Below are 26,418 nucleotides of genomic sequence, written 5' to 3'. Positions count from 1 at the left end.
GAAGGGAGATGGAGAAAAAAATTCTTTGACTACTGTGTTAAAGAGGATCAGTCCGAGTTGAGAGACAAAGATTCACTCTGTCATATTCTGGCTGAAATCACACAGGATGTTCCTAAGTTAAAAGGCCCCTGCACAAAGCCCTTTGAGGAAATGATCTTTCATCTTGATGGGTTAGGTGACAATAATGAGGCCTAACATATTCACTACAAAGTCTGATGTTGAGGACACTGAAATGCTTGAATCACTATTTTAAATATCTGTGTCTAAGAAGCAAAACAGACAAAAATGGAAAAATGGAAACATTCTAGCTGAAAATATTCAGTTTTTGGGAATTGGGTTTTCTGATGAAAAATCAAAACTTCTCAAGGAGAGCAGGAACTGTCAACAGCAATATTTATTTGAGTGATTACTGAACCTCCTGTCTGAAAAAAACACTTTGAATGGAAAGTTTTCAACCACCCCTAATTGTCAATTTAGGATTCAGAATCAATAGCCCACTGAGATGAACGGGGCAGTTAGCATCTCTTAGAGCTATTGCTGAAGGTCATCGGCTAGCTCAGGAATATAACATTAAACCGGATACATGCAGTTCATAGTTTCAAGGTTATCTGCACAACTCAGAGGGATAGAATCATTCTTTTAAGTAAAAGCTTTCAATCTGGAGCAAAATTCAGCAGCAAAGGGTAGGGAAGGTGTGGAGTCCAGACCATATGAAACAGCCACAGAACCATGGACTACACAGATTCTTATATATACATATTAAAATATAATAAACCACACTAAAAATATTATGGTTTCAATGTCAAGCACTCAAGCATTAGAAAAGGCCTCAATTAAGGTTGCCTGTGGAAACCTGGCCCCATTGTGCATATGCATTATGATACTGGTTTACCAAACATCACATAGAAAATCGGAGGTATGGCCAGGACTAGCACTCACCTCTCCTGAGTCCCAATCCAGAGTCCTTTACTCACAAGAGAAAATCTTCTCTCTTCTTACAACCCGCTGTTTCAAATTATGTCCTTCCTGCACACTGAGTGAAGCCAGAGACATTGTAGTGTAAATTGTGATTATGTTTTTAAACACTGTTGGTAACATTTTCCAAAGCATCTAAGTGACTTAGGCCAAGATCTCAAAGGTATTTAGGTGCCTAACTCCATTTGACGATCTGTGCCAGACTATTTGAAGGTGTTTGCCTAAGTACCCCCAAAACATTTTGATAAAAAAATTAGCACTATAGTATATCAATGAAGCACACACAAAATGAATTAAGACCTGGATAACTGACATTTCTAAAAAAGTAGTCATCAGGAGGGAATCATCCCTGAGCAGGGGTGGTTCTAATGGGGTTCCATAGGGTTTGGTTCTACTTGGTTTGAGTTTCTACTGTATATGCACCCAGAGCCTCTTCTGCTTCCTTTATTAATTTAACACCCTCCTAGCTGCTCCAAATAATCTCCAACCAAAATTAGCCCTGCTACTTCTGAGATGCAACCATCTCACTCAGACAATCCCCTTTCCCACTGGAATGTGACCCAGTGTTCCACAAAACTAAAATTCAGCTTTACACCAGTTGAGCAGCCAACAGTTCACCTCCAGTATTTTCTGCCTGCTGCTTTCTCTCATTCATTGGACTGATAGGATCTCTGAGATCACTTGGACCTTCCTCTTCTTTAGTTCCCTTCCAAAATCCATGAAATCTTCTATAATCTGTGTAGTTCCACACCATGTCACATTGTTGGTTCCATTGTGCGTCATCATTTTTAAAATTTTTGTCACTTTCCTCTGATCTCTCTTCAATTTGTCCACATCTTCTTAAAGTGTGGCACCCAAAACTCAACACATTACTCCAGCTGAGGCCTCCTCAGTGCCAAGTATAGCGGGATGATTACTTTCCATGCCTTACATATAACACTCCCATTAATACACCCCACAATGATATTAGCCTTTCGAAAATGCATCACATTGTTGACTTATATTCAATTTGTGATTGACTATGACCCCAAGATGCTTTTCCGCAGTACTAACCCTTAGCTAATTATTCCCCATTAAGTAGCTGTACATTTGATCTTTTTTTCTTCCTAAGTGCAGTACTTTGTACCTGTGTTTATTGAATTTCATCTTGTTGATTTCAGACTAATTCTCCACTTTGTGAAGTTGAATCTTGTCCTCTAAGGTGCTTGCAACCCCTTGGTGTGATCCACAAATTAATAAGCATACTTTCCACTCCATCATCCAAGTCATTAATGAAAATGCTGCTGCTGTGTCCTGCCGGGTGCTCAAGATGTATAAGACCAGGAAGCATGCTCAGTGCAAATGAAAGAACAGTGACATCCCAGGAGTAGGCTGAGGCTAGATAAAGGTTTTATTGATTGCTCCCGCAAAATAAAAGTTTAAGGCAAATTGGTACTCAGTCAAGTTGTTCACATGAAGAGAAAGTTATATTAAGACAAACTTTCCCACACATAATCATGGTGGGATCCTTCTCTTTCAGATTGAGGCACTGAGAACCTTTGTCAGTATTAGAACTGGGACCTGCCACTAGCTTTCACTATCCAGGAGGGATGTAGATAATGGGCCTGAGACCAGCATGAATTTCCTGAATCTTATAAAAAAAAACCTTTGGCACTGAGCCATTAGTTATCGAATGGGTAGGGTAGAAACGGTTTAAACACAAATGGTTCAGCATCTCTACTACATCCATGCTGCTGCTATCTGTTTGCAAGTTTGTTCTGCATCTCCAGGACCACTGCTCTAAATTCTGTAAGTCGCAATGCCCTGTGGGTACCTATCCCATCTTTCCGAGTGCAAAAGTGAGAAGCAGACGATTCTGGGAGATTTTGAAAGGCTGTTCTTGTGCAGTGGAAATTATCGGGAGGGCTCCTTGACCCACAGCTTCTCTTCAGTGATTCTAAAATCATTCAAATTGGGATTGTTTGGGACCACATGGCATTTAGTGCTGTTGAAAGCAAGCCTAGTCCCAACAGCATTAGGCATAAATGTAAACCACTGGCAGCACTTTGGTAAACGGACATGAGGTTTGTAACAAGTAGGCTAGGGAGACCATAGTGTTCTTGGCATGGAACGTTTCTCCAATGGGGACAAAGGGGGAATGACTTGGTCAGGAGGTGTAAGGATACCTTGCCACCAGGCAGAGTTTACTGGGCTTGAGGTGGTGAATTTAAGGAACGTCCCTTTTCACCATGCCCAGTCCATGGAATATGGTACAGTAGCAGGATCCTCTCCCGAATTGTGTACTTTGTGTAACAACATCTTTAATTATCCAATGATGTCAATGAGAACCTCTTCCCTGGTGACTACAACAGCTCACAGCAGGGCTTCTGATTGCTCTCAGCTTGTTCATGATGCACCTGTAACTTTCCTTAGTGATTTGAGAAGCTGGGATGGATGGGGGAGGGCGGGGAGTACATGAATTTGCCTTTGTTGTGTTGTCCCCTGTGACATGGATATTGATTGCCCATGACATCCAGCTCAGTCCACCCCACCACACTATTAAAGAACACCTACAAATTATTTTTCCCCAAAGGTACTTTTAGTTTGATCAACGTTATCCTTGGTTTTGTATTGCTTCATAATGGCAATTACTTCTGTGATTCAATGCAAAGTAACAAAGTAAAAAAAAAAAAAAGCTGGCAACTAAATCAGATTTATTTATTTTTACCAATTTATTGAAAGAAAACTATTTGAACCAGATAGTTTATTTTAAAACAATAATTAGTTCACTATCAATGAACTGGAAAAATAAAAAGAAACCAGGTTCGGCTGGTTGGAGGGCTTTTTTCCAAAAGACGTGTCGTTTATCAGATTTAACTATCTCCTTTTTACTCTGAGTGGCCATTCCCAGCACCTTTTGACACAGACTCATGAACAATATGTGGTCACAACAATGTGTGTTACAATTTTACAGTATGAACACAGCCTCTGAAGAGGAAAAGATGAGAGTGGTAGTATTTATTTGGGGATATTTATCACGGTGTTTGGGATGCCCCAGATTTTGTGGTTTCCATGATCCATCTCATGCCCATATGTCAGGCTTTGGCAAAAGAACCAGCTGCTCACAAATATAGAGCTTTGCATCTTTGCATGGTTCAGAGGAGAGCTTTCCACCTGTGACGCGTGCACAGTTCCCATCAATGTATCCTTTCTTTACTGCAAACCTATGACAGAATAAAATGTTACTTCAAGTCATTCTGGTCATATCTCTAATACTACCTTATTTTTTCAAGGTAAACATATCAGTAACCAACATATGGCAAAAACAAATAATTTTAATAATAACAGAGTAATTGTGGAGAAGCAGAGGGGCCATTACTAAAAAAAATCATCAGTAAACATGGTATTTATGAATGTCAGGGAATAACTGCTTTGGCCAGAGTCAGGAGTGGTGCACCTCATGTTGTGCACACTTCTCACTTATCTGCCATTGCACCTCCGCCATGACACACAACTTCCTCTCTACATTATTTTTTGAGTCACTACTCCCCTCAGTTCTGCCAGTGCACTTTATTCTTGACCTGCAGTACCCACCTCACTTCTCCTTTTGGTGTTTCATTACCTATAGCTTTTAATCAATACATCTTAACCTTGACTTACACCATCCTCTGCTGATTGGGTCCCCATAGAATTTTAAAATACATTTCAGTGATTACATAATGCACTTCTTGTTATTGAAGCTTGGGTTTCTCTCCCTCATGGCACTATCAATGCACTTCATTGAAATGAGAAGTTTCTAGCTGTGTCTGGAACTCACTGGTCGGTGGAGAAAGCTGTGCCATTCACCCACATCCAGGGCCTGTCGGTCTTGTCACGTGATAATCCTATCCAGTGAGAAGTTGCAAGGGGGCTTATGAAATCCTGTACAAAGACAAAGACAGTTAATTCTTCTCCCTGCTCATTTAATGGGTGTATGTACGTCAGGTATTTGCTCGTTTCACAAGGGTATGGATATCAGGTACAGTGATGTGGCTAACAGTGATGTGGTTAATATGCCGAGGCAGCCTCATGGTTGATCAACTCCATAGGCCAGACTGATCACATTCTTCATTTCCTCCAAGCATGTTTGCTGTAGAAATTGTGACAGCTTTCTCTGTTGGTTAATCTCTATTCCCTCTCTTGTCTAGAGGGCAATACCTCCCCTAGATCACTTCTGAGACAGAGAAAAATGCCCAGAGTGATGTACAGGTTTTTCTTATACTACAGTAATAGATGTAGCTTGATATGAAAAGTGCTGGTGACATTGGGGTTTTGCCTTGCATCAGGTGCTTTTTAATTTAATTTAGGGTTCAATTATGGCTCTAATGCTGGGGAGAGATGAGGCGGTGTAAGGGAATTAGCCCTCAAGAAAAAGCAAGACACCAAATGAAGCCAAATCTCATTTTCCACAAACCTCTTTTCACTGACAAATCTTCAAATGGCTGTTTTGAATATGCAGCTTTCCAAAGACAAAGATACTCTACCAGCTCTTCTTTGTTTTCTATCAGGAGGAGACTGGAGCCATGAGAAGAGCAGGCCTTTCCACTCTCCAGCCAAGGTTTGTATTCAGTAGAAAAGCGGTAACATTTCTCTCCATGGAGAAACCAATTTGCTGGGCAAAGAAACTTCCATCCTTAAAAAGAAATACAGTTTACATTTCTTCTGTTGCTGTTACCCTTGTCCTCCCTCCTCCATTTCCTCCATTTATTGTGTCTTGTCTGTATTAAATTTGTCATCTCTCTCTTATGGTGTGTTTGTACACCACCTAATATAAATGAGGCCATACCTGATTGGGGTCTCTAGATGTTATTTTATTAGAAGTATTAAGGTCAACTTATGATAATCGATTTTCTGTTGTAGTTTTATTTTGCATCTAGTGCATCACAAACTGACTTGAGATTCACAAGCAAAGACATGGTTGCTGGTATTTTGATGCTGGCATGAGGACTCTTGTTCTATAGCAAATAGAGTAATTATTATTATGCCTACACCACTTTCCCTTTATATTCAAATCATGTTTGTTTGCTTTTCCCCTAGGGGAATTTTGTGTATTTTATGGATTCTATACATTAAGTGTGGGTGCTATTGTAATTAATTGGCTGTTTCTTTGTTAGCAATTATTGAGGAAGATTCTTGCACAATGGATACAATTCAGTGATGATGTGCAAGTGAGGCTCGTTCATACAGAGTTAGACTCCATTTATCACTCACTTACTGATATGCAAGTGTCATGGAATCTAAGATTGTTAAACCTACAGGTGGAGAAGCACCAGAGATGTGATGGAAAACATTAAAATGGAAGGTTGACTAGTTTAGCTTCTTAACAGATGACTACCGTGGCACCAGAGGGAAAATAAAAACCAGTTGGTCTGCAGGGATGAAACTGGCTCGCCACCTCAGGTCCCCCATCCACCATGGCCAAGAACCAGTATGCGGTACTGGCAACAGGAGGTGAGGAGCAGACTCCAATGGCTAAGGCAGAGGATCCACCTGCCCCCAAGGCTGAGAAACTCATGGCCACTACACCCAAAAGGAGGAGGCATTGGGTGGTGCTGACTGGGGACCCTCTTCTGATGGGAACAGAGGCATCCATCTGCCGATCTGACATGATGTCCGGGGAGATGTTCTGCCTTCCTGGAGCTCGCATCCAAGATGCTATGGAAAGGCAGTCATGGTGCATCCATCTTTCTGACCACTTCATAGAATCATGGAATCATAGAATATCAGGGTTGGAAGAGACCTCAGGAGGTCATCTAGACCAACCCCCTGCTCAAAGCAGGACCACACCAACTAATTCATCCCAACCAGGGCTTTGTCAAGCTATGCCTTAAAAACCTCTAAGGATGGAGGTTCCACCACCTCCTGAGGTAACCCATTCCAGTGCTTCACCACCCTCCTAGTGAAATAATTTTTCCTAATATCCAAACTAGACGTCCTCCACTGCAACTTGAGACCATTGTTTCTTGTTCTGTCATCTGCCACCACTGAGAACAGCCAAGCTCCATCCTCTTTGGAACCCCACTTCAGGTAGTTGAAGGCTGCTATCAAATCCCCCATCACTTTTCTCTTCTGCAGACTAAATAAGCCCAGTTCCCTCAGCCTCTGCTCATAAATCATGTGCCCCAGCCCCCTAATCAGCCCTCCGCTGGACTCGCTCCAATTTGTCGACATACTTTCTGTAGGAGAGGGGCCCAAAACAGGACGCAATACTCCAGATGTGGCCTCACCAGTGCTGAAGAGAGGGGAAAAATCACTTCCCTCGATCTGCTGGCATTGCTCCCACTAATACAGCGAATATGCCCTTAGCCTTCTTAACAAAAAGGCCACACTGTTGATTCATATTCAGCTTCTCATCCACTGTAATCCCCAGGTCCTTTTCGGCAGAACTGCTGCTTAGCCATTCGGTCCCCAGCCTGTAGCAGTGCATGGGATTCTAAGTCTTCCATCCTAAGTGCAGGACTCTGCACTTGTCCTTGTTGAACCTCGTCAGATTTCTTTTGGCCTAATCCTCCAATTTGTCTAGGTCGCTCTGGACCCTATCCCTACCCTCCAGCATATCTACCTCTCCCTTCAGCATAGTGTGATCTGTGAACTTGCTAAGGGTGCAATCCATCCCATCATCCAGATCATTTAATGAAGATGTTGAACAAAACCGGCACCAGAGCTGACCCCTGGGGCACTCCGCTTGATACCGGCTGCCATGCTATTCATCCACATGGGCACTAATGACCCTGAGCAGATCAGCAGTGACTACAGGGCTCTGGGAGCAAGGATAAAGAAATCAGGGGCATAGGTGGTGTTTTCCTCCATCCTCCTGGTTGAGGGCAAAGGGCTAGGCAGGGACTTGCACTTCCTGGAGATGAATCCATGGCTGTGACAGTCAATGAAAGGACTTCAGCTTCATTGGCCATGGGATGTTGTTCCACAATGAACGTTTGCTGGAAAGAGATGGGCTCTGCCTGACCAAGAAGTGGAAGAGAATCTTTGCACACCAATTTACCCGCTTAGTGGGGAAGGCTTTAAATTAGATTCTATGAGGGCAGGTGACAGAAGCCCACAGGTAGGTATAAAAAAGATGACATTAACAGAGGGCTTAATGTTGGGAGAGGGGAATGGAAAACTACAATAGAGTCATAGAAGCAACAAAAGGGATAACTGTGGGGGAATCCGATCAACAGTTTAGATATCTATACACAGATGTAAGGAGTATGGGGAATAAACAGTGAGTACTGGAAGTATTATTGAGTAAGTGAAATTATGAAAATGTGGGATAAATCTCAGGACTGGAACACTGGTATAGAAGTGTACAGCTTGTTCATGAAAGACAGGCAGATGAAAAATAGGAGAAGGTGTTGCACTGTGTATCAAGAATGTATACACTTGTTCTCAGGTCCAGAAGAAGGTGAGAGGCACAGCAGGCCAAAGTCTCTCTTTGAAGATAAAAGGAGAAAAAGCAGGAGTGATGTCATTTAGAGCAGCAAAGAGTCCTGTGGCACCTTATAGACTAACAGACGTATAGGAGCATGAGCTTTCGTGGGTGAATACCCACTTCTTCGGATGCATGTAGTGGAAATTTCCAGGGGCAGGTATAAATATGCAAGCAAGAGTGAGTAAGGCTAGAGATAACGAGGTTAGTTCAATCAGGGAGGATGAGGCCCTCTTCTAGCAGTTGAGGTGTGAACACCAAGGGAGGAGAAACTGCTTTTGTAGTTGGCTAGCCATTCACAGTCTTTGTTTAATCCTGAGCTGATGGTGTCAAATTTGCAGATGAACTGAAGCTCAGCAGTTTCTCTTTGAAGTCTGGTCCTGAAGTTTTTTTGCTGCAGGATAGCTACCTTTAAATCTGCTATTGTGTGTCCAGGGAGGTTGAAGTGTTCTCCTACAGGTTTTTGTATATTGCCATTTCTAATATCTGATTTGTGTCCATTTATCCTTTTACATAGGGACTGTCCAGTTTGGCCGATGTACATAGGAGAGGGGCATTGCTGGCATATGATGGCATATATTACATTGGTGGACATGCAGGTGAATGAACCGTTGATGGTGTGGCTGATCTGGTTAGGTCCTGTGATGGTGTCGCTGGTGTAGATATGTGGGCAGAGTTGGCATCGAGGTTTGTTGCATGGATTGGTTCCTGAGTTAGTCTATAAGGTGCCACAGGACTCTTTGCTGCTTTTACAGATCCAGACTAACATGGCTACCCCTTTGATACTTGACATCATTGTAGAGGTCATGCGGAGGAGTGGATGAGGCATTTCTAGAACAAATACCTGAAATATCCATGACACAAGACCTGATATTAATGGGAGATTCTAACTACCCAGACATCTGTTGGGAAAGTAATATGGCAAAACACAGAATGTCCAATAAGTTCTTGGAATGTATTTTATTTCAGAAAGTGGAGGAAGTAACCAGGGAGATAGAATCAAATCTAAAATGTCTGACTGATGGGGAGGAATTGGTTACAAATCTGAAACTGGAAAGTAACTTTGGTGGTAGATTTCAGGATTCTAAGTGCTGGTCTACACTGAGGGGGGGGGGGTCGATCTAAGATACGCAACTTCAGCTACAAGAATAACGTAGCTGAAGTCGACGTATCTTAGATCGATTTATCTTGGGTCCTCACGGCGTGGGATTGACAGCCATGGCTCCCGCATCGACTCCGCTTTCACCTCTCGCTCTAGTGGAGTTCCGGAGTCGACGGGGAGCGCGTTCAGGGATCGATTTATCGCGTCGAAACGAGATGCGATAAATCGATCCCCAATAGATCGATTACTACCTGCCGATTCGGCGGGTAGTCTGGACGTACCCTTAGGAAAGGAAGGTGTGAACCAGCAGAATAAGGACAATAGACTTTAAAAAAGTAGACTTTAATAAATTCAGAGAACTGGTAGGTAAGACCAAGTGTAAGGAAAATCTAAGGGAAAAGGGAGTTCAGAAGTGCAGGCAGTTTCTGAAAGGCACAAAAGCAAACTCTCCTGATGCAAAGGAAAGGTGGGAAGAATAGGAAGAGGCCAATATGGCCTCATCAAGAGTCTTCAATGACCTGAAAATCAAAAAGGAATCCTTCAAAAATGAAACATGGATAAATTGTGAATAATGAGTACAAAAGAATAGCACAGGCATGAAGGAACAAAATCAGAAAGGGTACAACAAAAAATGAGTTACACCTAGCAAAGAACATTAAAAAAAAGTGTCCCCCTAAATGCATTAGGTGCAAGACAAAGGTGAAGGAGAGTGTAAGCACATAACAGATGGTATCAAGAAGGTTGAGGTGTTTAATGCCTATCTTGCCTCTGTCTTCACTAAATAGGTAAATCGTACCAAATACTAAAAAAAAACAATTAATATTAACAAGGGGGAAGAAACACAAGCCAAAACAGGGAAACACCAAGATAAATAACAGTTAGATGTATTCAAGTGAGCAGGAAATACAACCTAGAGTACTTAAGGAATTAACTAAAGCAATCTCAGAACCATTAGGAAATATCTTTGAGAACTCCGGGAAGAGTTCAGAGGACTGGAGTAAGGCTAACATAGGCTAACAGATCTTTAAAAAGGGAACAAAGAGGATCTGGGGAATTATAGAACAGTCAGCCTAACTGATACCTGGCAAGACACTGGAACAAATTATTAAACAATCAATTTGTACATATCGAGAGGATAATGGGATGATAAATAGGGCTGTCGATTAATCGCCATTAACTCATGTGATTAACTCAAAAAAATTAATCGTGATTAAAAAAATTAATTGCAATTAATTGCAGTTTTAATTGCACTGTTAAACAATAAAATACCAATTGAAAGTTATTAAATATTTTGGATGGTTTTTTACATTTTAAAATATAATGATTTCAGTGACAACACAGAATACAACGTGTACAGTGCTCACTTTATATTATTTTTATTACAAATATTTGCACTGTAAAAATGATAAACAAAAGTAATAGTATTTTTCAATTCACCTCATACAAGTACCGTTGTGCAAGCGCACAATTGTGCAAGTGCAACTTACAAATGTAGACTTTTTTGTTACATAACTGCACTCAAAAACAAAACAATGTAAACTTTTAGAGCCTACAAGGCCACTCAGTCCTATTTCTTGTTCGGCCAATCGCTAAGACAAACAAGTTTGTTTATAGTTACGGGAGATAATGCTGCCTGCTTTTTATTTACAATGTCACCTGAAAGTGAGAATAAGCATTCACATGGCACTTTTGTAGTGTCACATGGCATTGCAAGGTATTTACGTGCCATATATGCTAAACATTTGTATGCCCCTTCATGCTTTGGCCACCATTCCAGAGGAAATGCTTCCATGCAGATGATGCTCATTAAAAAAAGAATGTGTTAATTAAATTTGTGACTGAACTCCTTGGGGGAGAATTGTATGTGTCCTGCTCTGTGTTTTACCCGCATTCTGCCATATATTTCATGTTATAGCAGTCTTGGATGATGACCTAATACATGTTGTTCATTTTAAGAACACTTTCACTGCAGATTTGAGAAAACACAAAGAAGTTACCAATGTGAGATTTCTAAAGATAGCTACAGAACTCGACCCAAGGTTTAGGAATCTGAAAAGTGCCTTCCAAAATCTGAGAGGGATGGGGTGTGGAACATGCTTTCAGAAGTCTTAAAAGAGCAATACACCAATGCGGAAACTACAGAACCCGAACCACCAAAAAGAAAATCAACCTTCTTCTGATGGTATTTGGCTTGGATGATGAAAATGAACATGCATGGTCTGCACTGCTTTGGATCATTATTGAGCAGAACCCATCATCAGCATGGACGCATGTCCTTTGGAATGGTGGTTGAAGCACGAAGGGACATATGAATCTATAGTGCATCTGGCATGTAAATATCTTGCAACGCTGGCTATAACAGTGCCAAGTGAACACCTGTTCTCACTTTCAGGTGACATTGTAAACAAGAAGCAGGCAGCATTATCTCCTGCAAATGTAAACAAGCTTGTTTGTCTGAGCGATTGGGTGAACAAGAAGTAGGCTCTAAAGGCTCTAAAGAAGTAGGCTCTAAAGTCTTACATTGTTTTATTTTTGAGTGCAGTTATTTTTTGTACATAATTCTACATTTGTAAGTTCAACTTTCATGATAAAGAGATTGCACTATACTACTTGTATTAAGTGAATTGAAAAATACTATTTCTTTTATTTTAGTGCAAATATTTATAATAAAAATAAATATAAAGTGAGCACTGTACACTTAGTATTCTGTGTTGTAACTGAAATCAATATATATTTGAAAATATGGAAAACGTCCAAAAATATTTATATCAGTAGTATTCTATTATTATTCAACAGTGCGATTAATCGCGTGATTAATCTTTTTAATCGCACAATTAATCACAATTAACATTTTAATCACTTGACAGCCCTACTTATTGTGCTTTGTCTGTATTAAGATTGTCATCTCTCTCACATAAGGACTATCTCTTACAGTGTGTTTGTACAACATCCAATATACCTGATTGGGGCCTCTAGATGTTACTTTATTAGAAGTATTAAGTTCAATTTGTAATAATAGATTTTCTCTTGTAGTTTGATTTTGAGTCAAGTGCATCACAAACCATCTTGAGATTCACAAGCATTGACACGGTTGCTCGTATTTTGATGCTGGCATGAGGACTCTTGTTCTATAGCAATGAAGTAATTATTACTATGCCTATATCACTTTTCTTTTATACACAATCACGTTTGTTTATTTTCCCCTAGGGGAATTTTGTGCATTTTTGGCTTCTATACATCAAGTGTGTGTGCTATTGTAATTAATTGGCTGTTTCTTTGTCAGTAATTATTGAGCAGGATTCTTGCACAATGGGTAAAATTCAGTGATCTGTAAGTGAGGCTCGTTCATACAGAGTTAGTCTCCATTTATCACTCACTTACTGATTTGCAAGTGTCAGGGAATCTAAGTTGGTGAAACCTACATGCTGAGAAGCACCAAACATGGATATCCTTAAAGTGGGAGGTTGACTAGTTTATCTTACAGCTTCTTAACAGAGAACTGGTAGGTAAGATGCCCTGGGAAGAAAATCTAAGGGAATAGGGAGTTTGGGAATACTGGCAGTTTGTCAAAGAGACAATATTAAAGGCACAACAGCAAATTATCATGATATGAAGGTTCTTTCTGTGGTCTTTCAGGAGGTCTATGTTGCCCCCTGACTGGTTTTCTTTGTTTAGCATCTAGTAACGACAATTCTTGGCCCCTGGCTCTAATTAGGCTTAGTGGTCTGCTTCAGCCCCTTCGGGCTGTGTTTCTGGAGTCAGAAAGGTGCAGAGGTGTCACCCCTATGTTGTCTCAGGCCTTTCTCCCTGACTTCCTTTTATTTGAACTCTCTCTTTTTATAGCAGGCCCTGTTTCCTCTATTGGTTGCAACTGTGGGTCCCTGCCTCCATGACTGGCAGTTGTGGTAGCTGCATAGGGGTGTGGCCAGGCTTCTTGCCTCTTGGCAGGAGAGGCTCCCCTCCCCCTTCTGCCTGTGCTCAATCTGGGGTCTGATAGGACAGATTGGAAGAATAGTAAGAGGCCAGTATGGCCCCATCAAGAGCTCTTTAAGAAACTGAATATCAAGAAGGACTCCAACAAAAAGTGGAACGTGGACAAATTGTGAAGGATGAGTACAAAAGAATGGCACAAGCATGTAGGAACACAATCAGAAACGGCAAGGCACCAAATGAATTACACCTAGCAAAGGACATAAATGGTAATAAAAAGTGTTTCTGTAAATGCATTAGGTGCTAGAGAAAGGTGAAGGAAAGTGCAGGTCCTTGACTTAGCACAAAGGACAGCTAATAACCAATTATATCAAGAAGAGTGAAGTGTTTAATGCCTTCACTTAATAGGCAAATGTGACAAATATTTAAACACAATTAATATTAACAGCAAGGGGGAAGAAACAAAAGCCAAAACAGGGAAAGAACAAGATAAATAATAGTTAGATAAGTTACATGTGTTCAAGCGAGCAGGGCCTGAGGAAATTCACCCTAGAGTACTTAAGGAACTATCAAACATAGTACTGATCTTAAAAGGGGGAACAAAGAGGACCTGGAGAATTATAGACAAGTCAGCCTAACTTTGATACCTGGAAAGATACTGGAAAAATTATTAAACAATCAATTTGTAAGCACCTAGAGGATAATAGGGTGATACATAATAGACAACATAGATTGATCAAGAAAAAGTCATGCCAAACCAACTTAATTTACTCCTTTGACATGGCTACTGATCTAGTGGATAGAACGGAAGCTGTAGACATTATATATCTTGATTTTAGTAAGTCTTTTGACACAGTCTCACATGACATTATCATAAACAAGCTAAGGTAATATGGTGTAAATGAAATTAATATAAGGTGGGTACGAAACTGGTTGAAAGACCTTACTTAAAGAGTAGTTATCAGGGTCATGGGTACAGTATTATCAATATTTTCATTAGTGATGTAGATAATGGAGTAAAAAGCATGCTTATAAAAGTTGTGGATAACACCAAGCTGGGAGGGGTTGCTATCATTTTGGAGGACAGGTTTAGTATGCAAAATGATCTTGACAAATTAGAGAATTGGTCTGAAATCAACAAGATGAAAATCATTAAAAACAAGTGCTAAGTACTACACTTAGGAAAGAAAAATTAAACACACAACTACAGAATGGAGAATAGCTGGTTAGGCAGTGATACTGCTGAAAAGGATCTGGAGTTTATAGTGGATCAAAAATTGAATATGAGCCCCCAGTGTGATGGAGTTACAAAAAAGTTTAATATCATTTGTGGGTATATTAACAGGAGTGTCATATGTAAGACATCAGAGGTAACTGTCCCTCTGTATTCAGCACTGGTGAGGCCTCAGCTTGAGTCCTGTGTCCATTTCTAGGTGTGACATTTAGGAAAGATGTGGACATATTGGAGGGAGTCCAGAGAAGAGCATCAAAAATGATAACCTGACATATGAGGAAAGTTGAAAAGACTGTGCATGCTTAGTGTAGAGAAGAGAAGACTGAGAGGTGACAAGAAATAATCAAGTTAATCTTACCATAAGGGAGAATTGGGTTAGATATTAGAAAAAAATATCTTTCCAAGTATAAGGATTTTTAAGCACTGCAATAGTCTTCCAAGAGAGGTTGTGGAATCCTCATCTTTGGAGGTTTTTAAGAACAGTTTACACAAACACCGGTCAGGCATGATCTAGGTATGTTTGGACCTGCCTCAGTGCAGGTGACTGGACTAAATGACCTCTTGAGGTCCTTCCCTGATCTACATTTCTGTGATTGTATTATTCCCTCCTGTTAACTGTTTTTTCTTCCTACACTCCTCTCTGATGGTCTTTCAACATGTGACTTAAACCAGCCTGGCCTCCCTTATGTTCCCTTAAGACTCACTTTGAGTTTTTCACTGAATGTACAGTTTTGGTAAATAAGGATAAAAAGAACAGGAATCTAATTAACCAAAATGTCATACTCTGATATCCATCAGTGTAGCAACAGTGTTGGAAATTCAATATGAAATTATTTCAGTCTAAAGTTACAGCACATAGAAGAAAAAAAATTGCCCTCCTGAAGCCAACTGACCTGTATCTTTCCTGTTTAAAGCCATTGGCAGGGTTCTATTCTTACCTTGGGTAATTTCCTGGTGCTGGCTGAGGTTATCCTGCTGTCTACATGGTACATGGGAGATCTGAAAAACTTAAAGCCAAAATAATATAACAATATAATGTACCACTCAAAAGTAAATTGCAGCACAGTTTTACCGATCAATATATTGTGCCTTATAGGGAAACAAAGGACCAAGTTCTACCCGCAGTTATACCATCGGGCAGAGTGTCTATTATATTGTTAGAACAACATATGTTATATGTACTTTTTCTTGTTAAAAGTCATCTTAAAAATAACATTTTGAACATAAAACCCTGAGAAAAAATGGTGTGACTGAAAATCTTGACTCTCTTAAGATTCACATAAAATAGCAATTGAAAACCTCCTGGTTTCTATCATCTGGGTTGAACACAGGTAATGTTTGCAGTGACCACAAAGCAGAAAAATCCCATTTTCCAAGTTAGACTCCAAAACTGAAAAATCAGATACTTAGGAAGAAAGTAGTAAGTGAAAAGCCCTGGAATCTTTGCAAGGAAGACAGGGACACTTACACTATGGACAGGAAATTCAATGAGAGTATCAGCCCAGAGGAATGCTCACATCAGGGGATGTGTTTTGGCCCATGACACTGAAGCCAGTGATTTAGACCCCAAATTCATGATTATGCAGGGGTTCACAGAAAGTCTGTGCTTCGTATTTGTTCTGGAGGACCCTACACCCCTTCTGGCTCTTGGGTGATGTGGACAGTTGGAGTTGTTATGACAGAGGCTTGTCAGCTGCAGTTGTGCCTGGAAACTCTGCAGAGGGGGGGGAGCTGGTTTGTGTGTGTGAGAGAATGTGACAGAATCCAAATGGTGTCCATGCCAAGCCCCATAAAGCCATAATTAGGCATCTAAATAAGTGGCCCGATTTTCAGAGGAGCTAAGGATTGCAGCTCTTCACTGACTTACATCTCATGAGATTTACTCTCCAGCAGTTACACAAGGAAAACCCCAGCACAGAGCTTGTCTCTCAGTATCTACTTTGCTCATGCTTACCATTCACAGCCAAGACTCTCACTGCTATGAGCAAAGCCAAGCAGAAGATCCCCAAAATCCCTGCTACGAGCCTCCATGTGGGAGCTGGAGCAGAAGAATCTGAGAGAGAGAAAGAGACGGGAGAAGTACAGAATTGCAGAGGGAAATGCTTTTAAACCCCAAACTAGGCATAAGCCATTCATATTCTCTGTGTTAGTGAAATGCAGCTCAACCGCACACAAGTATTCATTCACCTCCCCCTACCCTCACACATATTCAGCTGTGTCAGAACAAGTTGTCAGGGCTCTTGAACTATGGAATGAAAACTCTTGCCCTGTTCAAAGTTATACAGGTCAAGATACCTGAATAGCAGGATCTAGCCTTAACAAAGCCTTAGTAAGGAGGCAGACTATTTTACGTGGGACGTGATGGCAACACAACTGTGCTCTGGGATCCTAGCAGAACACCATTAAGGGATATTCCTTCTACCGTAGCACTTATATGGAGCTTTTCAACAGTAGCACTTAAGAAGGTAGGAAACTATTATCCTCATTTTACAGATGGGGAAATTGAAACAGAGAGAGGTGAAATGCTTTGCCCAGGCTTACCAAGGGAGTGAATAAAACCCAACTCTCCTGGCTGCCAGTTAGAAGCCTTGTGCAGTGGCCCAAACTGCTTCTATGTAGCAATTTGTGAAAGAGGGGAAGCATTATATTCATTCACTGCTAGTACCGTGTACACTCATAAAGGCAGGGTAAGGATAAGGAGGCTCAGAACAAGGAGTTCTAGGAAAAATAAAAAGGGCTCCCCCTTCCCTCTTGGGAGTTTCACCTTCAAGGGCACCTTAAAAAAGCAACAAGGGGTCAGCGGTGCCCTTTAGGAACTGCCTTGTGTTGGGACAGTGTGGAGCCTCCCCAGCAGGAAGACTGGGTTGGGATTGTGTCTCCTGGGAAGCAGTCCCTCCCCGACCTCGGAGGTGTGCAAGGGGAGAGCACTCACTGCTCCATCTTATAGGATGGTGGAGCTGCTCCCCTGTGTTACCTAGTGGGGGAGGCAGTTTAGGTGCTAGCCCATTGTGCGCCCTAAGCAGGAATATTTTGTGCCCCCTAATTCTAAAACAGGAAAGTTTTTATAATAAAAAGTGAATGGGGGGGGGCCATGGAGCTGGTCAGGGACCTAAGCAATTGCTTAGTCTGCTTATGTCTAGCACTGACTCTGGGGGCATTTCCAGGATATTTCCCCCTCCATCCACTTTGGGGTGGCCAATGCATCTGTACATTCTAGGAGAGAACAATCTCTGCAGCTGGGAAGAGAATATCTGGCCAATGCATTTTGGGGGTAGAAGGCAGGGCACGCCTAGTAACCTCTGTTCCTCTCCCTGCAAACATTCATTCAGCAACTGAGAACAATCTGGCCCAGTTCCCTTTATTACATGGATACATAGCACTGCTCTGAATTTATTTTTAAGGATTAATTTTATATCTTAATATAAAGAATGTGCAAGGAGGCCAGGTGGATCATGCTTGTGGCATCTTAGCCATTGAATGTCTTGATTTGGGGTATTTAAATCCTGATTATTTATATGGAGTTTTGCTTTTAATGTTCTCATACAGTTCAAGGAAGGTGTTAGACTATGGACAGTTAAATAGTAGTATGAGTGGAGTCAGCAGCATGTAGCACACCCTTTGCCCTGGGGGTTCATAGTCCTTTGTCTCCTCTGCTGCTCAGAAGCATTATGGCATTTCAGTTCTGTGTAGGTCACCACCTCCTCATTTACTGCTAGTGGGTTATAGCATAGAAACAGTGAATTTCATTCATTGCACTGACAAGGTCGTGTGGCAAGGCACCTCTTTTCTCTTGCCAGCCTTAGCGTTTCTCCCCCCGGCGATGGTGGGCCTGGTGTAATCAGTCCCACTGAGGCAGGGTTTGCCTTCGCCCTTCGGTGCTCACTTGGTTGAGTCTCCAGGGTAGGCATGAGGGTAAGCCTAAGGGGTGCTCCTTCCCCACTCAAAAAGGGGAAATAGTCCCATAGACCCAAACAAAGGGTGATACCTTTCCCTGCCTCCTCGCTGGGATGGGGTGTTGTTTTGTTGTTTGTCCTGGGGTGTCAGTCCTTCCTCTGGCCAGCAGTCGTGCTTGTCTGCTTCCCCTATGGGGAGGGGCAGAGCCTTTCCTCCTGGAGAAGCTACTTCCCTGCTGCTACTAGCCTGGTAACAGCTAGTGTCTCTCTCTCTTCCCCTTCTCTTACTGGAGGAGGGGTTTTAAAAGGTCTCAGGCAGCCCTTAATTGGATTCAGGTATCTCTAATTAACCTGAGATAACCCATTCTCAGTTTGTAGGGAAAAGGGCCTTTAACATTCTAGGACTAACATATCTGCCTTCCACTACCCTCTTGCATTGAGGAGCAGTGGGCGCTGTCCGGGGTTCTCTGCTCGGTGTCCCCTTCTGGTTCCTTAGTTTTGGCCCTTTGACCCACACACCTGTTCCTGTTGTTGCCTGTGTTGTCCCCCGAACTCTGTTGAGTTCCAGGTTTAGTAGCCCCTCCCTAGGCTGGAGGAGGGGCTTTCAGCAGCTAGCGCTCGCCCACGTCCCGGTACTCAAAAGGACTACCCTCTTGCATTGAGGAGCAGTGGGCACTGTCCAGGGTTCTCTGCTCGGTATCCCCTTCCGGTTCCCTAGTTTTGGCCCTTTGACCTCCACACCTGTTCCTGTTTTGTTTTCCTTCATTGTCCCCCGACTATAGTTGAGTTCTGGGCTCAGTAGCTCCTCTCCAGGCTGGGGGAGGGGCTTTTAGCTGTGTTCCCCAGCACTTCCCAGCACCCAATAGGACTAACCTCTTGCAGCCATCCAGCCTGACTTTATCACAGTGGACAGCTCTAATTACAATCTATAGCCATATAAAAGTGTCATTGTAGTACACAGGGCATGGCAGAACTTTGGTATTAAAAGGTTTTGTCCCAAAGTACAATGGTCTGGAGTAGCCTGTCAGTGTACTGGGGTCAACCAACTAACATCTGTGAATTCAGAATATACATCTTATCACCTTGTTTCCAATATCTGACTCCTATTTAGCGTCTTACCCAAAAGTGTTGTTACATTTAAAGTTATTCAAGTTACTTATATAACCATTTGCACATACACTATAATCAGAAAAATACAGTTACAAAGCTAATCATTAAAAGTGTATGGAAATATCCAGTTAAGATAATGTATCTGTTTGACTACCCTTAACTCATTCTGCTAATGACAATCTTGAAATGTAAAATTTCACTTTACATACTTCAAAACAAATTGAACTATGATCTACTAAGCGTATTTATAAACTCATTAAACATTTCCAGTGCTATTTCCTTGATTTAAAGCTTGCTTCTGCTCCTATTGAAGTCAAAGGCTGTTTTACTATTGATTTCAGAGGAAACATGGCACTTGGCATTATGCTCTTCTAGATGGAGCCCATTTTTTTCGTTTTTTTAAAGAGTGTTTTTAAATGTCATCTTCTCAAAAACTAACTGCTCAACTTCTTGGATGCTCAGTGGAAATCCTCTGTAGCTCAGGAAATTCTCTGCTGGACAGGAATGATCTTAAGGCTCTGGGATGGTAAATAAATGTGGACAATTAAGGATCAGTCATGACTTCATGATATTGACTATCTCAATCAGGCAAAGCATAGAGAAAATGGTACTTTATTCGCATACGAATAGGTTTCGGAAAGGTGAGAAGAATTCACAGGTCACCTCCTTTAATCTTACAACCACAAGGCTTGACTTAAAGAGACCGTGTCTCCTTGAACACAGGGCAAATCAACAACATCCATTGACATGGAATGGTTTGCGATAACACAATCGCAGAATTGTGTTCCAGGGCTCTGAAGGTACGATAACTTTTGCTCCCCATGCCCAGAATACAGTGTAGCATTCCAGGGGCATTTCAGTGCCTGACAGATAACAAATTACTAAAATAACTGTGCCTGACACTGAAGAAAAAGCTAATGATATAAACAACCAGGAGTCCGATGGCACCTTAAAGACTAACAGATTTATTTGGGCATAAGCTTTCATGAGTAAAAAAACCTCACTTCTTCAGATGCATGTCCATGCATGTCCACGCATCTGAAGAAGTGAGGTTTTTTACCCACGAAAGCTTATGCCCAAATAAATCTGTTAGTCTTTAAGGTGCCACCGGACTCCTGGTTGTTTTTGTGGATACAGACTAACACGGCTACCCCCTGATACTTGACACTAATGATATAAGTAGATAAAGTCAGGTACAATGTGTACAGCTCAAGGAAGAGATTTAACATGGACAATAAAATATCAGTAATAGCAGATATGGTCACAGATGCTTACAAACATACCACACCTTTGTCCCTGGTGTTCTTAGGTGTCTTTTTCTTCTGCTGCTTGGAAGGAGTTTGAAATTTCAGGTCTACATAGGTCAGTGCCTGCTCACTCATTTCTGTTGCATTCTGGGATAGAAAGGTTGGGTTCAGTAGACTGAGATGAAAAATGGGATCTGATGGAAACTGATACATGTACTATGGAAGAAAAACAGCAAATGTCAGAATCTAATAGCAGAATAACTGAGGATTTGGAAGAACCAAGCCTCCTTCTCACCGCACCTGGAATGTGGCACCTAGTTCTGAATGGGGAACACATGAATACACACTTGCAAACTAGAGGGATTCAGAAAAGAAAAACAAACAAATAAATAAACCACCCTGGGACAGATTTAGGAGTCTAAAAGACAGAGCTACGATTTCATTTGCTCTGGCAGTGGAGGGAGGCTGGACACAATCTGGCTCCTAATGCTGAAGAACTCAATAGTTAGTGGCAGCGCTAGTAAGAAAAAAGCCCCCAGTCAGACAATTTCTCGGTACTGCGGGAACTGGACTGTGCCCCCCTCCCCTTGCTGACAGGGGTGGCTGTGCAGGGGGAAATGCTTACAACATATGTCATACATGCGCAATATTACAAGGAATGCCCCTCTCTGCTCTCCCCTTAGGTTTCTAGAGGCTCTGGCTCTGATTCTCCACCTGTTTTATACCACCGACTTTAATAAGGATTATGCGCCTAAATCACTTATGCACTTTTGTTAAAAATCTCCCCCCTTAGGTACCTAAATATGGATTTAGGAACAGAACTTTAGACCCAGTGCCTCCAAGAACTGACACTTGATTGGTGCACCTCCTCCATCTGCTCCTCTCCTGAGTGATATCCTTTAGTACTATGCACATTAATAACAGGAGTACTTGTGGCACCTTAGAGACTAACAAATTTATTAGAGCATAAGCTTTCGTGGGCTACAACCCACTTCTTCGGATGCATATAGAGTGAACCATATATTGAGGAGATATATATACACACACATACAGAGAGCATGAACAGGTGGGAGTTGTCTTACCAACTCTGAGAGGCCAATTAAGTAAGAGAAAAAAAACTTTTGAAGTGATAATCAAGATGGCTCAGTACAGACAGTTTGATAAGAAGCAAGTGTGAAAATACTTACAAGGGGAGATAGATTCAATGTTTGTAATGGCTCAGCCATTCCCAATCCCTATTTAGCCCTGAGTTGATTGTGTCTAGTTTGCATATCAATTCCAGCTCAGCAGTCTCTCGTTGGAGTCTGTTTTTGAAGTTTTTCTGTTTTAAGATAGCCACCTGCAGGTCTGTCAAAGAATGGCCAGACAGGTTAAAGTGTTCTCCCACTGGTTTTTGAGTATTATGATTCCTGATGTCAGATTTGTGTCCATTAATTCTTTTGCGTAGAGACTGTCCGGTTTGGCCAATGTACATGGCAGAGGGGCATTGCTGGCACATGATGGCATATATCACATTGGTAGATGTGCAGGTGAACGAGCCACCGATGGTATGGCTGATGTGATTAGGCCCTATGATGGTGTCACTTGAATAGATATGTGGACAGAGTTGGCATCGGGCTTTGTTACAAGGATAGGTTCCTGGGTCAGTGTTTTTGTTCAGTGATGTGTGGTTGCTGGTGAGTATTTGCTTTAGGTTGGGGGGTTGTCTGTAAGCGAGGACAGGTCTGTCTCCCAAGATCTGTGAGAGTAAAGGATCATCTTTCAGGATAGGTTGTAGATCTCTGATGATGCGCTGGAGAGGTTTTAGTTGGGGGCTGAAGGTGACAGCTAGTGGTGTTCTGTTATTTTCTTTGTTGGCCCTGTCTTGTAGGAGGTGACTTCTGGGTACTCGTCTGGCTCTGTCAATCTGTTTTTTCACTTCAGCAGGTGGGTATTGTAGTTTTAAGAATGCTTGATAGAGATCTTGTAGGTGCTTGTCTCTATCTGAGGGATTGGAGCAAATGCGATTATATCTTAGAGCTTGGCTGTAGACAATGGATCGTGTGGTGTGTCCTGGATGGAAGCTGGAGGCATGTAGGTAAGTGTAGCGGTCAGTAGGTTTCCGGTACAGGGTGGTATTTATGTGACCATCACTTATTAGCACAGTAGTGTCCAGGAAATGGACCGCTTGTGTGGATTGATCTAGGCTGAGGTTGATGGTGGGATGGAAATTATTGAAATCATGGTGGAATTCCTCAAGGGCTTCTTTTCCATGGGTCCAGATGATGAAGATGTCATCAATGTAGCGCAAGTAGAGTAGGGGCGTTAGGGGACGAGAGCTAAGGAAGCGTTGTTCTAAGTCAGCCATAAAAATGTTGGCATACTGCGGGGCCATGCGGGTACCCATAGCAGTGCCGCTGACTTGAAGGTATATATTGTCCCCAAATGTGAAATAGTTGTGGGTGAGGACAAAGTCACAGAGTTCAGCCACCAGGTTAGCTGTAACATTATCGGGGATACTGTTCCTGATAGCTTGTAGTCCATCTGTATGGTTCACTCTATATGCATCCGAAGAAGTGGGTTGTAGCCCACGAAAGCTTATGCTCTAATAAATTTGTTAGTCTCTAAGGTGCCACAAGTACTCCTGTTATTTTTGCGGATACAGACTAACACGGCTGCTACTCTGATACTATGCACATTGAGTTCCAGTACAGGGTCACGGGACCAAGTTATGCTCTGAGACAGCCCTGTGTACATCTGGCGTAATTCCATGGGTATCACTGGAGTTACTCCAGTTTTACACAGTCCAAAAGAGGTCAGAATGTGGCCTGAGGCTGCAGAGATAGAAGTGAAGATGTCAATCCCATATTAATGTCATTTATTCCATCCTTTGGGAGTCTGTAACAAGGATAATGCAGCACACTGGAATGGTTAAGGGATCCCTGACTCTCACATGGCAGGGAAGAACAGAAATCAGGGTCCAGAAAGGTCACAGGGGAAAGGAGGTCCTCTTTCCCATTGGCTGGTTGAGGCAGGGAAGCCTCCGGGGATTATGAGCAGTGTTTTCAGTTGTGTTATTTTTCTCATTTTTGTTTGTTCTCATTGTTGTAAACAATAAAGAAGGGGATGGAAAGGGACTTGGGCCCGGAGATTGCCTCCCTTCCCTAGCTGGTGAAATAGAGACCGTCTTTCCCCCTTCCCCCTCCTCCTCTCTCCCCCTCCCCCCGGTCTATACAACAATCCTGCACTGAACACAGACTGGGGCTTATACTTTCATATGTTTGTCCTAGGATTCTGTCTAGAGCTTTATCCAGTCTAATTTTAAATGTTTCTTGCAGAGGGATTTCCATACCTTACTTTGGGAAGTGTTTTTGTCTTACCTCCCTCCCTTTACACCTAGCTCTACAACCTCACACCACCCTGAACAACCCATTTCCCTCTTCGATGTTGATACACTTTCAATATTTCTAAACAGCTATTGTACATCCCCTTTTAGTCATGGTTTGCACAAAGTTCATTATACACACTTAGTTGTTCCATCTTTTGTTTATAAGTCAATCTCTCCAGCCCCTTTAATAAAGTGCATGTCTTGTCTCTGAATTCCGCCAAAACTTCCAACCACTTCCTTCCTTTAAAAAAAAAAATAAAAAAAACAAACAAAAACACATTTATCTAAATCTTTGGATTAGGGACCATGGCCAAAATGTTCAAAATTGGGTGCTAAACATTAGGCTTCCAAGTCTATGTGTGGGTGCCTATTTAAGCAGCCAGATTTTCAAAAGTGCTGAGCACCCAATAGTAACTATAGACTTCAGAGGGGCTGATGGGTGCTCAATATTTTTGAACATAAATCTACTTTTAGATGCCTAGATATTAATTTAGGATCCTACCTTTAGGCACCCATTTTTAAGAACATAAGATCGTAAGAATGGCCATACTGGGTCAGACCAAAGGTCCATCTAACCCGGGTATCCTGTCTTCCAACAGTGGCCAATGCCAGGTACTTCAGAGGGAATGAACAGAACAGGTAATCATCAAGTGATCCATCCCCTGTCACCCATTTTCAGCTTCTGGCAAACAGAGGCAAGGTACACCATTCCTGCCCATCCTGGCTAATAGCCATTGATGGACCTATCCTCCATGATTTTTTTGAAAATCTTGGCCCATCTCCCCTACATTCTATACAGACAGCTACACACTAGGCGCTCAACAAATAAATAATAAAATACTAATAATAATGACTGAAAATGGAAGTGCACAGAATTGAGTGTGGTATTCTAGGTACACTCTCATCAGAGACATAGAGAGACAGTCCTGTAACACAGTGCATCTAAATATGCACAAAATTTTATTTACCTTTTTGGAAACATAACACATTGCAACTACATGTTTAATCTGTTCTCCACTCTCACTCCTACATTTCTTTCATCATTACTGGCTTCCATTTCTCCCTACCACTGAATAGCCATGTGTTGGATTATTACATCAGATGTTATAGTTTTAATATCATTTTCTGCTTATTTTGCTAAACTTTCCTGATCTTGTTTGTGTTTGCAACAACCTTCCATTTAGCATCATCTGAGAATTACATGACATTAGTTTACATTACATTAACAGGCTATGTACTCCAGTTTCCAGACTATTTGTGAAGATAAAGATGATAAATTACAAAGATCCTGACACTAAACCCAGTCTATTTCCATTTATCATAACATTTTTTTCACAGTACTTCAACCAGTTTTTAATTCAGTGATAATGTTCTTATCCAAGACTATTTGCTAAGTAAGATTTCTTGAGAAACGCTGTGAAATTCCTTGCTAAAAATTAAGATATTAGGTCTCTGGTCTTCCCCAGTTTATGCTGATCTGCTAGATTCGCCATATACATTTAGATAGTCTACATACTGCACCAGAGATGCATAAAATACAGAAATGTAGAATTCTAATGCCTGTGATAATAAATCCTTCCACAGTCATTTAATACAAATAATAATAATGAAATTGTACTATATTTCATACTGTCTCTCTTAAGTTGTAATCAGAAGAAAAATATTGTAAAGGTTGCAGACATATGTCTATCCGACAATAACTAATTCCACTCATTTCTTGAAGTATATCGAAGTAATAAACGATGCCTCTTACAACTACATGCTCTAACAATGAAGGTCCCGGAAGAATGTGGAACTCATACCTTTGTAGCTCTTTGATAGGAGGCTGGCGTGCAGGAACTAGACCTTGAAGTGCCACAAATGGTTTTGTCCTTCATGAAAATCCCTTGGGGATGGAGAGAGAGACAGTTTGGTATCACCCTGTCACTGCTTTGTAAGGAGATGGACAACAGGAGCTGAGAGGAGAAGAATTATTCACTCTGCAATGCTCCATCTGAAACCGCACAGGAAATTCTCACTCTGGTAGTTTGAAGTGCGCTGCACCCGCACAAAGCGCTCACAGGAACTTCTCTCTGTGTAGGTTTACGCAAGGCCTAAGGTGTTAAATTTAACTTGC

General features: G+C 41.6%; 2 protein-coding genes across 2 annotated transcripts in view; one reads left to right on the top strand and one right to left on the bottom strand.

Annotated features, from left to right (window-relative positions):
* Positions 1–26,418, top strand: part of LOC135887813 (killer cell lectin-like receptor 2) — a 94,623-nt gene that overhangs the window by 53,044 nt on the left and 15,161 nt on the right. The gene's annotated exons all lie outside the window — the stretch shown is intronic.
* Positions 4,037–26,179, bottom strand: LOC135878815 (natural killer cells antigen CD94-like). Its single transcript, XM_065404547.1, has 7 exons — positions 26,105–26,179; positions 20,977–21,082; positions 16,640–16,738; positions 15,579–15,692; positions 5,478–5,626; positions 4,772–4,875; positions 4,037–4,178 (listed from the first exon to the last, which is right to left on the bottom strand). Exons 1-7 carry the CDS (start codon positions 26,177–26,179, stop codon positions 4,037–4,039), a joined length of 789 nt encoding a protein of 262 aa, XP_065260619.1.

Source organism: Emys orbicularis, chromosome 1 (genome assembly GCF_028017835.1).
Source record: "Emys orbicularis isolate rEmyOrb1 chromosome 1, rEmyOrb1.hap1, whole genome shotgun sequence".
Lineage (NCBI taxonomy): Eukaryota > Metazoa > Chordata > Testudines > Emydidae > Emys > Emys orbicularis.
Note: the sequence above shows the minus strand (reverse complement) of the source record. Positions and strands in the feature narration are given on the sequence as shown.